The sequence below is a fragment of the Oryzias melastigma genome, linkage group LG24, assembly GCF_002922805.2.
Source record: "Oryzias melastigma strain HK-1 linkage group LG24, ASM292280v2, whole genome shotgun sequence".
Taxonomy (NCBI): domain Eukaryota; kingdom Metazoa; phylum Chordata; class Actinopteri; order Beloniformes; family Adrianichthyidae; genus Oryzias; species Oryzias melastigma.
In genome coordinates this window covers 9,097,852-9,115,061 of record NC_050535.1, presented here as the reverse complement: position 1 = coordinate 9,115,061, position 17,210 = coordinate 9,097,852, and the positions used below count along the sequence as shown (strand labels likewise).

Genomic DNA, 17,210 nt, shown 5'->3' with positions numbered 1-17,210 from the left:
TGAACAAAAAAGGTGCTAACAGGAATACATTTTAGGAAATATACAGGTGCAGAAAAGTAATATTCTTATGTTTCATTTAGGGCTGGGTAACGGTTATAATGTCCAGAAACAATTCGATTCACAAGAACCGAAATCCATTTGATTACGATTTTTTCAGATTCTTTCAATTCTTCAATTTAATTAAATTTTAGGTTTACAAATTTATACACATTTGATTAGAAACACATTAAAAATATCCTATTTAATTTGAATATATTTATATTAATCTGATACAGTTCACATATTGTAAAATGTATTAATAAAATAATGAGATTGTTAATAGCATACAGTGTTATATGGATTCTCAAAAGCAGAAATTCTAACAAAAATGTTAAGATCATTAACATTGTTCTGTTTCTCCTGGAGGGCGTTTCAGTTTGGCCACTAGGTGGCGATCGCGCTATAGAAGTACACTTTATTCCAGAAGAAGACAACAGTATGAGGTAAAAACAAAACAAAACGAAGTTTCAGGCCACAAATAGTTACTTTAAAAATTATTTCCTTAAAAGAGATTGGAAAATTAATTCCTGTAACTAAATAAAGATGTTCACTTAGTCAGCAATGTACTTTTATTGCTCAACCGAGCGTTAGCATTAGCCGTCCTATGGGAAATTCTATTGAACGTTAGCATCACGCTAGCGGACTTTAGCTTTGTGAGCTAAATCGATTTATATCTTTTGTGAATCAATTACATATTTATTAAGCTTAAATCGAATCAAATTAATCATTTTTTTCAACCCAGCCCTAGTTTCATTCAGTTTTAATTAATTTAAAACAAATATTTATTAGCTATATTTAGTCCTTCAATGTTTGCTTCAAATGGAGAAAAAAACAGTTAGATTTTTGACATAATGTAGTGCATTATTAAAGAAAGAAAAGAAAAAAATGAATTTAAAAAATAAAAAAAGTTGTTTAAAAGCTGTTTTTTATACAAAATTATATAATTATATTTCATTATTTTCAGGAATTTGTGTACTTTGATATGAATTAGATCTGTAATCACAATAAAAGTATGACATTTGTCATAAAAAGAGATAAAAACATTGCAAAATATGTTGTGTTTTAGAAAAAATAATTACATGCAAAAAATTAAATGTGTGAACCTCTATGTAAAAACCCAGGTGTCTGGGCTGAGGAGATGTGCATATAGGTTTAATAATAAAGTTAAAAGTATTCTGCTAACACCATTATTTTATCTTCTAGACCCCATTGTTCTTAAATAACTGACTATATATATATATATATATATATATATATATATATATATATATATATATATATATATATATATTACAAATCTAATAAGGGAGAATTATCTTTTACATTTTCATCATATTATACAATAGATTTCCATTATTTTGTCTAAGCAAAAAAAAAAAAAAAGCGAATGAATCCCTCTGCTTCGGCTATAAAAGGCTTTTGTGCTGCTAACACCTCAGTCTCCATGGAGATATTGTTTGACCTGATGACAGAGTTGGTGTGATCGTCTCACTGCAGATCTGTTATGTACTTTTTCAGCAGGGCTAAACACAACACAGCACAATAGTTTCTTTTTGGAGAACATGGTTGAAATCCTGAAAAAAAAATCCTTCTCACTTCAGCAGCAGCAAAGATGAGGACAAACCGTTGATGCATGTTCAGAAAGAGTGTTGTTTTTGGACACGAGGAGCTGAAAGGGGCCTTCAGACTCAACATCAGGTGTTTCTCCAAGGAGAGAGGCACCATGATGGTATTTTTAAAGTCTCCACCCATTATCATTGACATTATTATAGTGTCCACTGCTAAAAAATACTTTTTTATGTCTATTTTTTTGTGTGTCAGGACCTAATGAACAGTTTTGACTTTTAACTAGTTGCTTGAATTACAGAAAGTTCTCATGGACTATTTTGAAGCAACACATTTCAAAGTTTATATTTACAGTTCATACCTCAAATCTAAAACGACTTAAATAGAAAGTTGCTTTAACTTAAATTTCATTAAACTTTATTTATCATATTAATTTATTCTAGAATATAAGTTGTTACTTTAAGTTCATCTTTCTAACATTTAACATCCAAACTTTTGCAAAGATGGATGAGCATACTCTATATCTGCCTTTACTAGCCCTGGACATCACTACACTGGTTGAAGTGATGTCTAGGATAACGTCTGAGCTAGCTTTGCAACAAACATAGAACATGAGCACCCTGGCTGAGTGGAAAAGCTTGCGGCGGATCACCGCTAGATTTGTGGCAAGGCTAGCGGCTGAGCACCACTAGCTGAGTGACAAAACTAGTGGCAGATCACTGCTAGATGAGTGGCAAAGCTAGCAGCAGATCACAGCTAGATGTGTTGCAAAACTAGCGGTGGATCACGACAAGATAAGTTGCAAAACAAGCGGCAGATCACTGCTAGATGAGTGGCAAAGCTAGCAGAGGATCATGACTAGATGAGTGGCAAAGCTAGCAGTGGATAACGCCTAGATGAGTGGCAAAGCTAGCAGTGGATAACGGCTAGATGAATGGCAAAGCTAGCAGCGGATCACAGCTAGATGAGTGGCAAAGCTAGCAGCGGATCATGGCTAAATGAGTGGCAAAGCTAGCAGCAGATCATGGCTAAATGAGTGGCAAAGCTAGCAGCGGATCATGGCTAGATGAGTGGCAAAGCTAGCAGTGGATAACGACTAGATGAGGGGCAAAGCTAGCACCGGATCACAGCTAGATGTGTTGCAAAACTAGCGGTGGATAATGGCAAGATAAGTTGCAAAACAAGCGGCAGATCACGGCTAGATGAGTGGCAAAGCTAGCAGCGGATCACGGATGAGTGGCAAAGCTGGCAGCGGATCACGGATGAGTGGCAAAGCTAGCAGCGGATCACTGTTTGCAGTGAAAGAGTGTGCTTGTGTTTGCCTGGGTTGTAGCTCTGGCCCTTCCTGAAGGGTTCTGTTCTCACTTTGTGACATCAGCTCCTGAGGAGCCGCTCACTTTCATGTGTTTTGGAGGGGCTGGAGCTCAGAATGCTGGTTTTTAGAGGAATACTCAAATGCGTAAATGGATCAAAAATCCTTCTTAGGGGCTGTTTATAGTGAGGAATGAACAGTATAACAGTATATTAAAGTTCAAAAAGTTGATTTTATATCGGATTTTACATCTTTTAAAGTGCCCAAAAGATGATTTAAGTGGGTCTTTAAATATGACATATGAATAAAAAGATACACTAAGAGTTACTCTAATTTTATTTTTGAAAAATTTAGCATTTCCTTGAATTATCACTTCAAATTTTGTGTTTATAAGCAATACTAGTCAAGTGGAAATGGCCTTTTTGGAACTTTTCAAATCTTACCATATCTGATGTAACAGTCCCAGTCACTATCTTTCTATAAATGTATATTTACCGAAATATAACGGTGCAACAGTTTTAAGGCAGACTCTTTACTACGGGGTATTGAATTGACATCCTTTAGTTGTAAAGTCGACTCGTCTCCTCCCCAGCAGAGCTCCCTGATAATGAAGAGATGTCCCAGCTCAAAGTGGGGCACGATAAATAAATAAGGGCAACCTGGATAAGCTTTTAAAGACTCGCCATCCCACCCAGGGTTTACAGTACGCCGCATCTCACACTCGGGCTATGAAACCAACAAGATGTCTTAACAGGATTATTTTCATCTGTTCCAACCAAAATAATTCCAATATCATGTTAAACAGGAGGAAATCTGCAGATTAGGATTAACAGTACAAGAAAAAAAAGAGGAAATCCAGTCTTTTTAATACATTATTTGTTTAAATTCTATAAATATTGTTCAGAATTTGAGAATATATTGATATAATAATGTCAGTATTTGTGATTGTCACCTAAAATGAGATATAAACTTCCCACACATCTTCTGTTTAAAGCTTTTATTTCATGAAAATAACTTTTATTGGCACATCTGCAAAAGAAAAATCATTTAAAAGAGTTATTTTTCAACAATCATTTTTGATTGAATTACCAATTAAAGAGAAGTCAAGAGAAAACAAGTTTTTCTGTTTATTTTTTAAGTAAAGATCTCACACTCGCCATCCACAACTTCCATCAATGATGGATTCATGCCATAAAAGGAGGACACCGCCAGTGTGGCCACCTCAGTGATTTCATCCCCATTTTTAGCTGCTCTTCAGAGACCTTCAACCAGTTTCTTTGACCAGCGAACATGTGAGAAAAATGCAACGTAAATGGGAGATTCCGTTCAAACTGAAGCCTAAGGGCTGCTGCACTTTGAACTCCGAGCAAAACACTGCGAAATAGTAATTCAACGGCATGTGACAAAAGGACTGATCACATTTTTGTGTTTGAGTGAAAGAATCTGAAAAGAACATTTTCCTCAGGCTTGTTTTGTGTTTCTTTTCCTCCGGTGCCCTCAAGGATGCGTTCAAGGATCACAAGTCTGATTCACAGAATGCAAGAGTCTCTGATTGTACGTTTTCTGTTCTCGAAAATATTTCCATGAAACCCAGTTAGTGTCGACGTCCACAAGTTTCTCTGACTAACTGCAGTCGTGTACTTAGCAGCCCGTTGGGGGGTATTTAAGGTAAAATAGCTGTATAAAGAGCCCATTTAAATAAAATGTGGTCATTGTAGTTCATAAAATGGCTGGAAAAAGGCAACATAAATAGCAAATCAAATCATCATTTTGCTATAATCTTCCTCAAAGTCATTTTTCTCTTTAGGTTAGGAAATTTGTAAGTTGAAAACAGTTTTTTTTTACTTAATTCATTTAAAAAAATGATTTAAAAATGAATTTATAAAAAAGCTATTTCTGTTTCACAGCTGTTTCCGTTTAACTTAATTACCCACAGCATAATTACGCACTTGATCCTCTCCACTTCACGCTTTTTTGTCTCTTTTTTTGTAAATCTTTTAAAAATACGTACCAGTAATTAAAAAAAATCACAGTAGTCTCAGTAAATGTTGTATGGATAGTTTAATCAGAAAAAGCCACCTCATCTTTCGTTTTTAGACCTCCTGATCGCTTGATGTTCCGTTTTTTTATTCGCCTGAACAGGTGTTCCTCTAGTTGATCCAAGTCAGGTTATGAAATAGCAACCCTTCCATAATGTGGTGTGAAGGCGCGGAATATTGAGTTGACATCAAATCAGATCCTGTTCCGGGCGCGGCCCGCGTGCTTTGATGAGCTGTCTGGAGTTCTGTCAGACAACACAATCCTAAGAGAGCAGCGCCAGAAGAAAGACTGCCATTTAACTTCACCCTACACGGCGCAGGGAGACGAAGTCGGGCACGTTTTCAGTGTTTTCTGCATTATTCATAGCAGAGAGTTGAGTAGCCTTCTTTTTTCTGTCTTCATACAGAACCATGTGTTTGTGTTTATTATTTTTTACCCTAAAATAGTGCTGGGCGATATGACGATACATATGCTGTGGAGGATAGAAAAGTGTCTGTCAGACCATTTCTCTTTTTTGTTTATTTTTATTGAAAAACCTTTTCCTACTAACAATCTTTAAAAAAAAAGTTTACTTGAAAAAAAGAAAAAAGTAAGTAATAACATTTTTGTCCATTTTTTTCAGAGAATAACTGAAAATATAATTTATTTTGATATAAAATAATCTATATCATGATATACAATTTTTTTCCGCATTGCTCTAAAACACAAAAGTGTTGAGTAGATTTCATTAAAACACTCATAACACTCTGTCCCTTATGCACATATACGCTCATATTTTTAAATGATGAACTGTGTCTGTGTTTGTTCTGGACATGCGGAACAGAGGCATTATTCAATTGAAGGCAATGAAGGAAATGTGACCAGGCCCAATGAGGTTCACGTGTTTCTGAGTCCTAACACAATCAGGAAAATGGAAACATTTATTCCGTTTAATTTTACTTTTTTAGATTTACAGACAACAAGCTTTTGTAACATGAATAAAGAGCTACTCGTATATTTATTCTGTTTGTAGTTTGGAAAAGTTATGAAGCAGAAAGTTTACAAAGTTAATATGAAAAAACAACATTTTTAAATCAGGGTGTCATCATGCAAGAATGAATTATGTATTTAGTGAATAAGTTCTGTCTGCACTAATGGATTTAAGGTTTCAAAATAATCACTGACACATTACGGTGGGAGAAGTGATTGTCAACCAAAGACTTCCAAAGTTCAGGGAGCAAAAGGAAAAACACTAATTTAACTAAAGAAGTTGCATTACCTTCGATTTTGCTAAAAGTAGTCACTGAAGATGCTCAAGGTTTTTGCTGAAAATGGTGACGCAATTACTAGGGATTTGCTGAAAATGCAAAAGCTATTTACAAAATGTTAAATTTGCTAAAAGACTGGACATTTTGTTAAAGGACTATAAAAGAGCGCTGAAGTTGACCTAAAATTCTGAAAAATGTATAGTAAAATTGCTTAAAAGTCTTTAATACATGACAATATTGCAAAAATATTAAGTGTGTTGCTTAAATTTCAGCTAAACTCCAAATTAGGCCAAAAAACCTTAGTAGATTCCAAATTAGCCAAAACAAAAAAGCTAACTTGTTGCTTAAATTCAAGCTAAACTCCAAAACAGCCTAAAAATCTTCAGTAAACTAAACAAGTCAAAAACATTAGCCTGTTGCTAAATTAGAGGCTAAGCTCTAAATTAGCCTATAAAAACATCAGTAGATAACAAATTATGAGAAACCTTTACAATGTAAGATATTAGCTAAACTCCAAATTAGCCTAAAAAACCTCAGTCGATAACAAATTAGTCAAAAACGTTAGCATGTAGCTAGAATATCAGTTAAACTCTAAATTAGCCTATAAAAACATCAGTAGTTAACAAATTAGTCAAAAACATTAGCATGTAAAATATTAGCTTAACTCTAAATTAGCCTATAAAAACCACCGTAGAGAACAAATTAGCCGAAAACGTTAGCATGTTGCTAGAATATTAGCTTAACTCTAAGTTAGCCTATAAAAACCTTAGTAGATAACAAATTAGTCAAAAACATTAGCATGTAAAATATTAGCTCAACTCTAAATTAGCCTATAAAAACCGCAGTAGAGAACAAATTAGCCAAAAACGTTAGCATGTTGCTAGAATATTAGCTTAACTCTAAATTAGCCTATAAAAACCTTAGTTTGCTCAATATTTCCAAATCTATCATGTTTATGAATACCAAAAATACAAGCAGTAATGTCCTGAATGAGCTAAACGTTTTAATACCAAGATTGTTGAAATCTCTGAAAGTGTGATTGAGTTTTTATGTGCTGAAAAACATACGGAAAGGAGCAGAAGTAATTGTGTCTATCTTACGAAGCATTCACACAATAAAAAAAACTATTAAGTATAGCCTGAAGCAACCAGACAGACATGTTGCAGAGTAAATTTATCAAAAGTAGGAAAAAGAGTGATTTAAGGGAAATAATTTCCCTTTTGGGAGGCTTTTTTTGGGGACTTTTCACATGAGAACGACTCCAGAGACAAACCACTCGTTGCCCTTTAGCCATTTTTCCTAAATCTTTCTGAATAGTAGAACAGCTGCACCCTTATCTAAAAATGAAAAAGTGTTTTAGTTTGAAATGTTGAAACAAAATCAGAAATAAAAACAAGTTCAAAAAAATAAAAGCTGAGAGAATTCACTTCTCTGTTGCTGCTGATTTTTATTTTACATTTGATTAAATTTGAATCACAAAAAATGAGTTGAAACACTCATGAAATTAAATTTTAAACTAAAAAGGGAGCATGAAAGCTTTTTTGTTGATAAAGAACTGTGTGATCTAAGTACCAAGTATTTAGGAGCAGTAAGGTAGATAAATAAATATGAAGATAGATCTTTTTTTTTTTCTTTTGCTAAGATAATCTAAAAACAGTTTGTTTCAACTTGAAATCACAATTCTGCGCCAGTGTACCTTTGATATTTATTTTCTCTTTTATTTATTTTCGTTCCACCTTCAACGATCTCTCCGGTGTGTTTTGACACGCCTGGATCAGTCCTTTTTCCTTTTCTGGCGGTAATTGTGGACATAAAGGTCAGAGACCCGCTCGGCCTCTGATGCGTGCAAAGCCTTGTTCATCACTCAAAGCATGCTGGGAGTGTGAAGTAATTGGTTCCATGGTGGGTTGGACCTAATTGGAGTGTAGCTGTCAATAGCGCAGGTATTTCAAGGCATTGGCTTGAATCTGGCATTACAAAGAATGTGGTTCTGGAGGAACAGAATGAATCTGAAAACCCTGCAGCTTTGCTCACTACTTTTTACTTTATATTTTTAATTTATCATGTTTTACTTTTTTATGTCATCCTGATGTGTCAACACTGATATCATTGTGTGCAGGACTGCAAATAAATATTCATATACTAAAGCACGTGTCAAAGTCAAGGCCCAGGGGCCAGATCCGGCCCTCCGGGTAATTCTATCCGGCCCTCCAGATCATTTTATTTTATTGTTATTAATGGCCCGATGTTACATTTCCAACATTTCTATCTTGTATAATTTGACGAAAATTTATTTTTACAGTTTTAAATTAAAAATTGTCCTTCTGTTAGCTTTTTGGACTACTTTGGCATTTTTGAAGATTTTTTGGGCAATGTGAGGTTTAGATAATATTTCAGCTACATGCTAGCTGTTTTTGACTAATTTAGGCTTTTTTAAGGTTTTAAAGGCTATTTTGAAGTTTAGCTATTTTTTTCAGCTTCATGCTAGCTGTTTTGGGTAATTTAGGCTTTTTTCTGTTTTTTAGGCTGTTTTTGAGTTCAGTTATTATTTCAGCTACATACTAGCTGCTTTGGCTACTTAAAGTTTTTTCAAGGTTTTAAAGGCTGTTTTGAAGTTTAGCTATTTTTCAGCTTCATGCTAGCTGTTTTGGCTAATTTAGGCTTTTTTATTCATTTATTTTTTTGCTGTTTTGAAGTTTAGCTATTTTTTTCAGCTTCATGCTAGCTGTTTTGGACGAATTTAGACTTTTTTCTGTTTTTTATGTTGTTTTTGAGTTTAGCTAATATTTCAGCTATATGCTAGCTATTTTGGCTAATTTAGGCTTTTTTCTGTTTTTAGGCTGTTTTTGAGTTTAGTTAATATTTTAGATACATGCTAGCTGCTTTGGGTGATTTAGGCTTTTTTTAATGATTTAAAGGCTGTTTTGAAGTTTAGCTATTTTTTCAGCTTCATGCTAGCTGTTTTGGGTAATTTAAGCTTTATTCTGTTTTTTAGGCTGTTTTTGAGTTTAGCTAATATTTCAGCTACACGCTAACTGCTTTGGCTAATTTAGGCATTTTTTTCAGGTTTTAAAGGCTATTTTGAAGTTTAGCTATTTTTTCAGCTCCATGCTAGCTGTTTTGGCTAATTTAGGCTTTTTTATTCATTTATTTTTTGCTGTTTTGAAGTTTAGCTATTTTTTCAGCTTCATGCTAGCTGTTTTGGACGAATTTAGACATTTTTCTGTTTTTTATGTTGTTTTTGAGTTTAACTAATATTTCAGCTATATGCTAGCTTCTTTGGCTTATTTAGGCTTTTTTAATTCATTTATTTTTTGCTGTTTTGAAGTTTAGCTATTTTTTTTAGCTTCATGCTAGCTGTTTTGGCAAGCCTAAGTTTTTTTTGTTTGTTTTTTAGACTAATTTGAAATTTAGCTAATATGTTAGCTGTCTATAAGCTTCAGCATTTTCAGCTATTAACTTCAGCCTTTTTAGCTATCAGCACTACCATCTTTAGCATCCAAAAATTGCTAACAGCATTCACGTTAGCATTATCACAGGTTATGTTACATATCTAGTTCCCTAAAGATGCACTAAAGATTGAGTTTATCTATGCATATTTTAAATATTTCTTAAAAGTTATACAAAATATTATTGCAAAATTCTTAAAATGTATTTTATGACGTAAATTACTTCAGCAATGCAGTTCCCTGACAAATGTCTTGACGTTTTTACTCATTATACCCTAAAATTTTTTTTTTAATTAATGACTGGTATCTATTCTGGCTTAAATGATTCAAAACAAAAGTGAATGTCTCTATTATCAGTCAATACAAATGTGGTTGTATGTCATTGATGGGACCAGTATGAATCTGAAAACCCTGCAGCTTTGGTGACGACTTTTAACTTTTTATTTCTAATTTATCATGTTTTATTTTTTATATCATCTTGACGTTTCAACTCTGAGTTAGGGTGACCTACTTGCGTGTAAAACTGCAAATTAATATTCATACACTAAAGGTTTTGTTTATCTATGCAACTTTTAAAGTTTTGTTTCCTAATCACACATATTGATCATGTCTAATTCTTAAAAAGTTAATCAAATATGTAGAAAGTTTATAGCGAGAGAAATTTGCAAAAAGCTATAAAAAGTCTTGTAAAATACATTTTTTTCAAAAATATTTTTTCCTTAAAATGTTGTGTTTTATGATGTAAACTTCTCCAAAGATGCAGTTTCCTGACAAATATCTTGATATTTTTGCTCATTATGCTCTAAATTATTCAATTTTTTTAATCAATGATTGGTCTGTATCCGGGATTAAATCAATCAAAACAGAAATGTCTTTCTATGTCTCTAATAATAATCCATACAAATGTGGTTGCATGTGTTGTTGGTGAAGGTACAAACCTTTGCGCTGACTGTGCTTTCTTCTTGCAGTGACGGCTGGGCGGATCGGTACGAAGTCGTGGAGGGCTACGAGCTGGAAGCAGAAGGAGGAATCACCATGAAGCTGCAGTCGGCGGTGGTCAAGTCCTTCGACGACTACTATCTGAAGCTGCGCCTGGACACCAACACCAGAAACCCCTGGTTTGCAGAGTTCTGGCAGTATCGGTTCCAGTGCCGCCTGGCTCGCCATCCGCAGGAGAACAAGAATTACAAAAGAGTCTGCTCTGGTAAGGAGCAAAAAAAACATTTTATTTAGTTCTGACAATAACAAGGTTACATTTGAACAGCAGAAACAAAAAAATGCATTTTTCTCCTTTTTTCCTCTCCTTTTGAAAATTCTCTATTTGCTCCCATAAGGTGATTACGGTAAATTGTTTTTGCTTCAACAAAATGAATCATTTTTGCAGCTAATAACTGCATGCTCAAAAAAAATATTATAAGGTTAAGCAATAACAGTGCAGTCACCGCTCCTTTCTGCTTTTATCACATTTTTACCAATTAAATGTAAAGATCTTCAAGGTGGTAAGTGTTTCCAGTCGCATTATTTGCTTCTTTGTCACCTGCACTTTGTCTTGATTCTTTTGAGCGGAGACGAGTTTGACTGTAAAACGCTGACACTGTATGATGTTGAGCTCTGCGGCAGGGGCGGTTGTGTCAGCCACACTTTGTGATGGTGCTCTGGTCTAAATGTCTGCAAAGTGCACTGAGGAATGGCTCACAGCAGCACACAAACACCTGAAAAAGCAGCTTTGCTTCCCACAAGTTGCATGCTAAGTTCACGACAACCTCAGAAAAGCGTTATTTAAAAACACTGTTCTTTCAATGTTTTCTGGATGTACTTCACTGCTATTTTCTTTTAAACCTTTTGAAAATCTCACCCACATGTATGCTAATATTTTAAAAAGTTCATTTTTCTTTACTGAATGTGATTCTCCTGCTCCTTTCTGTGCGTTTTTCTGTATTTAAAAACTCAATCACACTTTCAGCAACTAAATCATGGAATGAAAACGTTCATGTTCTTCAGGAGATTACTGCTTATTTTTTCGATATTTATAAACTTTATAATTTTTGAAATATTGAGCAAAATATGCCCCATAGGAAATAAATAAGAAAGTCTAGATTAGCAACAAGGTCTATGTTTTCATTTTTTATAGTAATTTAAAAAAAATTGGAGTTTATCTAATATTCTAGCTACATGCTAACGTTTTTGGCTAATTTGTCATCTACTGGAGTTTCTATAGGCTAATTTAGAGTTTAGCTTTAATTTTAGCAACATGCTAATGTTTTTGACTAATTTGTTCTCTACTGAGGTATTTTTTAGGCTAATTTGGAGTTTAGCTAATATTTTACATGCTAATGTTTTAGCTAATTTGTTCTCTACTGAGATTTTTTTTTAGGCTAATTTGGAGTTTAGCTTATAGTTTACATGCTAACGTTTTTGGCTAATATGTTATCTAATGAGGTTTTGGCTGATTTAGAGTTTAGCTTCTATTTTAGCAACATGCTAATGTTTATGACTAATTTCTTATGTACTGAGGTTTTTTAGGCTAATTTGGAGTTTAGCTAATATCTTACATGCTAAAGTTTTTGACTAATTTGTTATCTACTGATGTTTTTATAGGCTAATTCAGAGTTTAGCTTCTACTTTAGCAACAGGTTAAGGTGTTTTAATTAATTTAGTTTACTGAAGATTTTTAGGCTATTTCGGAGTTTAGCTAGTATTTAAGCAACAAGCTAGGTTTTTTGTTTTGGCTAATTTGGAATCTACTAAGGTTTTTTGGCCTAATTTGGAGTTTAGGTTATATTTAAGCAACACACTAAATATTTTTTTGCACAAATGGCATTTATTAGAGATTTTTAAGCACTTTTACTACAAATTTTTCAGAAATTTAGGTCAACTTCATCGTTCCTTTATAGTTCTTTAACACAATTTCCAGTCTTTTAGCAAATTTAACGTTTTGTAAATAGCTTTTGCATTTCCAACAAATCCCAAGTAAATTGCGTCACCATTTTCAGCAAGAAGCTTCAGCATCTTCTGTGACTACTTTTAGCAAAAAGCATTCAAACTAGCACTATCATAGGTAATGCAACTTTTCTAGTTTCATCATAGCTCCTTTTCTTTCACTCACACAGTGTAATTTCCTCTCTGAACACAAAAAAATCTCTTCCTGAATTCCATGCACTATTTCCTGAAACCTGTCTTTATTTTTCCACAGGAAATGAGAGTCTGCAGGAAAACTATATTCAGGATAGTAAGATGGGCTTTGTCATCAATGCCATCTATGCCATGGCTCACGGCCTTCACGACATGCACAAGGAGCTGTGCCCAGGCCAACCAGGCCTCTGTGAGGCTATGGATCCCATTGATGGCAGTAAGCTTCTGGACTACCTGCTCAAGACATCCTTCAGAGGAGTCTCAGGGGAGGAGATCTATTTCGATGAGAATGGAGACACCCCAGGCAGGTAAGGATGGGAATGGAGCTCTCATGACATCATCAAATGTGAATTTCTTATTCGGCCCTTCTTCTTTTCCCCCTCCTCATTAGCACATGTGCACAAGCATGCGTGCACACGAACACACAAAAAAGACATAATTAGTTTGGACTGGAACGGATGCAGTGGATGGTCCACTGTGGCACCCTCTTTCATCTGTTTTCGCTCCAACAGACAGCGTTTGACAGTCAAAGAGTACAGCCATGTCATTTCTTTGTCAGCTGGAGGTTAGGAGCAGCACATTCTGGCTCGCCCTAAAAAAAGGCTCATGCGTGAGCTTTTGAAGTGAATTTGAAGCAGAGGAAGCGCTCCCAGGGGGTGAAATCCTCACTAATTGCACTTTCTCTTTCTGTACGTCCAGGTATGATATTATGAATCTGCAGAGTGTGGGTGAGGAGCGCTACGACTACCTAAATGTGGGTTCCTGGCATGAGGGCATCCTGAACATGGATGACAATAAGCTGTGGATAAACAGCAGTGATATGGTTCGCTCTGTGTGCAGTGACCCCTGCTCGAAAGGACAGATAAAGGTAGGCCTTCTAGCCTTTTTTATGAGTTAAAAGAAAGAAAAAAGTGAATAGCAACATGGAAAATCTCCCAGATTCACATGTAAACATTTTAAATATTACCAAAAGATAAAAATAATCTGAAATTCTGTGATAAAACCCTTGAAAATCCAACATATCTGGAGGCAGTTGTATTTCCAAATATAGCCACTAGGAGCTTGTTACACGTGTTGATTGTTCTGTATAAGAGAACCGGACTGAGTGAGTATGACATCATCAATATAAAATGGCTTACTCTAATGAAATTAAATTAATTCAGTCAGAATTTTTTTTTTTTTTTTTTTTTTGCAATATTGACGCCGCCATGTTGGAGCTAGACGACATCAGTAGCTAGTGATTGGTCCTGAGCCGGTCTGTTTCTATGGCAACCATTCTCACCAATCAGGACTGAGCTTGATGGAAGTCCACGCCTATTGAAAACAGGACCAGAAGAATCTTTCAAACATTTTGCCGGTTCAGGCTTCTACGGCGTGCGTTAAAACACTTCGTCAGGTATTATCCCCCTTATACGATGGTCACTTGCTAAATTTAAACATTTCAGACCATAAAAAAATGAAGTGTTGACCTGTTTTTGTTCAAAGATTGTTTCAGAGATAATTTGCATTGTTTTTTTTTATTTGTTTGTTTTTAGTTGTTCGAAGATAAAAAATAAAAAATAAAAAAAAGAGCTGCATTTTGTCAAATAAAATGTACCTGGTTAAACATTGTGATTAATCGCAGCACAAAAGTGATTTTTTTTTAGCACTAATTAAAAATAAACAGTCTAAATGTGCGTGATTTCATATTGTGATTATTCACAGATAATAACTGGTGAGCTGATTTTGTAAAAAAAAAAAAACAATAATTTTGATTACTCACAATTCATTTTTTTTCCAACTTTGCGGTTAATTAGTTAAATATTTTTAATAGATTCCTGCACTAGTTATTATTAAGGCATCTTATTGGCCAGTTTATAAATTGGAACAAAAATTAGGAATAAAAAGAGCAATTAAAAAAAATAAAGTTACAGAGCAAGAATAGTTATTTTGACAAATGCAATAATTGAGTAATAATTTATTTATTAAGAGAAATCTATGGAATTTTGGCTTCTTGGAGCCACCAAAACTTCCTGTCTGGAATGCAAAGGGGAGGGGTCACTCAGTCCAGTTCTCATATACAGTCAGTGGTAACACAAGAAAGTCACTACGATGTAACACAATCCAACTTTAAAACAAAATAAAAGCTCTCTGTGATGATAATGTGCATTCATGGCTTATTCTGTGTATTGAGTTGCATATTTGTGTGCTATTCAACTTTAAAAATGTTAAATCTTTTACCCTAGAAAGGTTTTTCCTGATAAAAATGAAAACCCATTAGGGCTTGTTTGACTTCTCCTTTTCACTGTGGTTTAGGTTCATAGAACGATTGCAGAGCCTTCAATGGGTCATGTGACCTCCTTCATCTATCACTTTTATTACAATCACTGATGAAAAGTTGTCACACAGACACAGAGGTTATGCAACGTTGGGTTTTAAATCAATAAAAGCAATAAACTGGGTTTACGCCCCATGATTGATGAGTTTGTGGCGTCGGCTTCAGTAGCAAAGACCTAGAACCATTTTCACCTGGATGATGTGATCTAGATCCACTGATTCTGGAAGCAGATTTCTTCTTTTGTTTCTGAGTTTTTCTGTTGTGTGTTTTGGGTCAGGATGCGGATGTACTTCCTCCACCATACCTGCCAGCAGTTTTGAGCTATAAAATACCCCTTCTTCTTCTATTCCACATTACTTTGCAGCCCTATGAAAACTCAAACTGGGTGACAGGCTCATATAACCCAGCAGGAGGGCGTCCTAATATGAATGGAAGTGAGATGGGCTGACATGCTGTAATCAAAGCTTTTAGCAGTAAACATTCCAGTGTGTGGGTGATCTTCCATTTTAAGTGTTACCTGTCCATTCTTTCTTTAGGGGTTGAATTTTTTTAATGCACAATTTGCTTAGCGCTCAGATTGCCGGAAACTTTCCAACAAGTCTGTGTCTAAAGCAGGGTTCTCAAACTTAATTGACTTTGGAGCCTCTGAAGGCAGAGTCTGGCTGAGGCTGTGTTGTATGGGGTTCTATTTGTGCCAAAATCATGTCTTTGGTCCATTGTCTATGTCAGCTGAACAAGTTTACTGAATATTTGTTCAAGTCTATGTACTACTAAGATATATCTTCTGCATGTCCTGTGAAACGACAGGAGCTAACGATGCTAGCAACTGTTGCTAAGGGCTTCTCTGATGACCAGATCCAGCAACAATAGCAAATGCAAACTTTTAAACATAAAGCTGAAACATCACAATTAAATACAAAACTATCAAAGAAGCGTGGACATGCAGAAGATATTGCTTAGTAGTACATAGACATGAACAAATGTTCAATAAACTTGTTCAGTAGATACAGACGATGGATCAAAGATATAGACTACATGTGTCAAAGTCAACGCCCAGGGGCCGGATCCGGCCCTCCGGGTAATTATATCCGGCCCTCCAGATCTTTTATTATACTGTTATTAATGGACCGATATTATCTTGCACTCATTCTTAACTTGTATAACTTTGACAAAATATGTTTTTATGGAGGGTAAAATATTGACAAATATTTTATGTTTTATGTTGATTTATTCTGGAATAATATTCCTGCCTTTTTATTATTCATAATTATGTTCAAAAGTTATGGTTTTAAAGTTTTAAAAATTGACTTTCTGTGAGATTTTTGGACTATTTTGGCATTTACTAAGATTTGTTTTAAGCTGTTTTTGAATTAAACTAATATTTCAGCTACATGCTAGCTGTTTTGGCTAATCTAAGTTTTTTTGTGTTGTTTTTTAAGCTAATTCGGCATTTAGCTAATATTTTAGCTGGCTATCAGCTTCAGCGTTTTTAGTTATCAATTACAGCATCTTCAGCTATCATCACTAGCATCTTTAGTGGCCAAATTCCACTTACAGTATTCACACTAGCATTATCGCTGGTAATGCTATATATCTAGTTCATAATTATGTTGAAATTTTAGTGTCTTCAATAAATATTTGTCTAAGGTGACCTAAGGTGTGTTTTAGGTTTTGGTCCCTTGTGCGATTGAGTTTGACACCCCTGATTATAGACGGGGGATTAAAAAACATTTTTGGCACAAATGGAACCCCATACGACAAAAACTACTTGCATTGAAAAAAATCAGGTGTCAGGTTTCTTGCCCTAAAAGCTTCCCTGCTTCAAGCCTGGTCAATGTCACACCCCCAAGAGCTATATAGCCCACTGTGATTGGCTGGTTTATCAGCTCGGCACACAGCACTGTAAAAGTGTCATTCAGACAAAACACTGCACTAACAATAAACTCTCACATTATAGCGGGGGCCGCAAATGGCCCGCGGGCCGCCAGTTTGAGACCGCTGGTCTAAAGACTTAGACCTATAGAGCAGGGGTCTCAAACTCAAATCAGCCGGGGGCCACTGGAGGCGGAGTCTAGTTGAGGCCGGGCCGCATCAGGATTTTCTCAAGA

General features: G+C 35.0%; 1 protein-coding gene across 2 annotated transcripts in view; it reads left to right on the top strand.

Moving 5' to 3' along the window:
- grm1a (glutamate receptor, metabotropic 1a) overlaps window positions 1-17,210 on the top strand; it is a 48,476-nt gene that overhangs the window by 17,283 nt on the left and 13,983 nt on the right. For both annotated transcript variants that reach the window (XM_024291096.2, XM_024291097.2), the window contains exons 4-6: window positions 10,622-10,857; window positions 12,847-13,093; window positions 13,485-13,653. In XM_024291096.2, coding sequence (XP_024146864.1) covers window positions 10,622-10,857; window positions 12,847-13,093; window positions 13,485-13,653 — 652 coding nt within the window. The remainder of the gene's footprint in view (window positions 1-10,621; window positions 10,858-12,846; window positions 13,094-13,484; window positions 13,654-17,210) is intronic.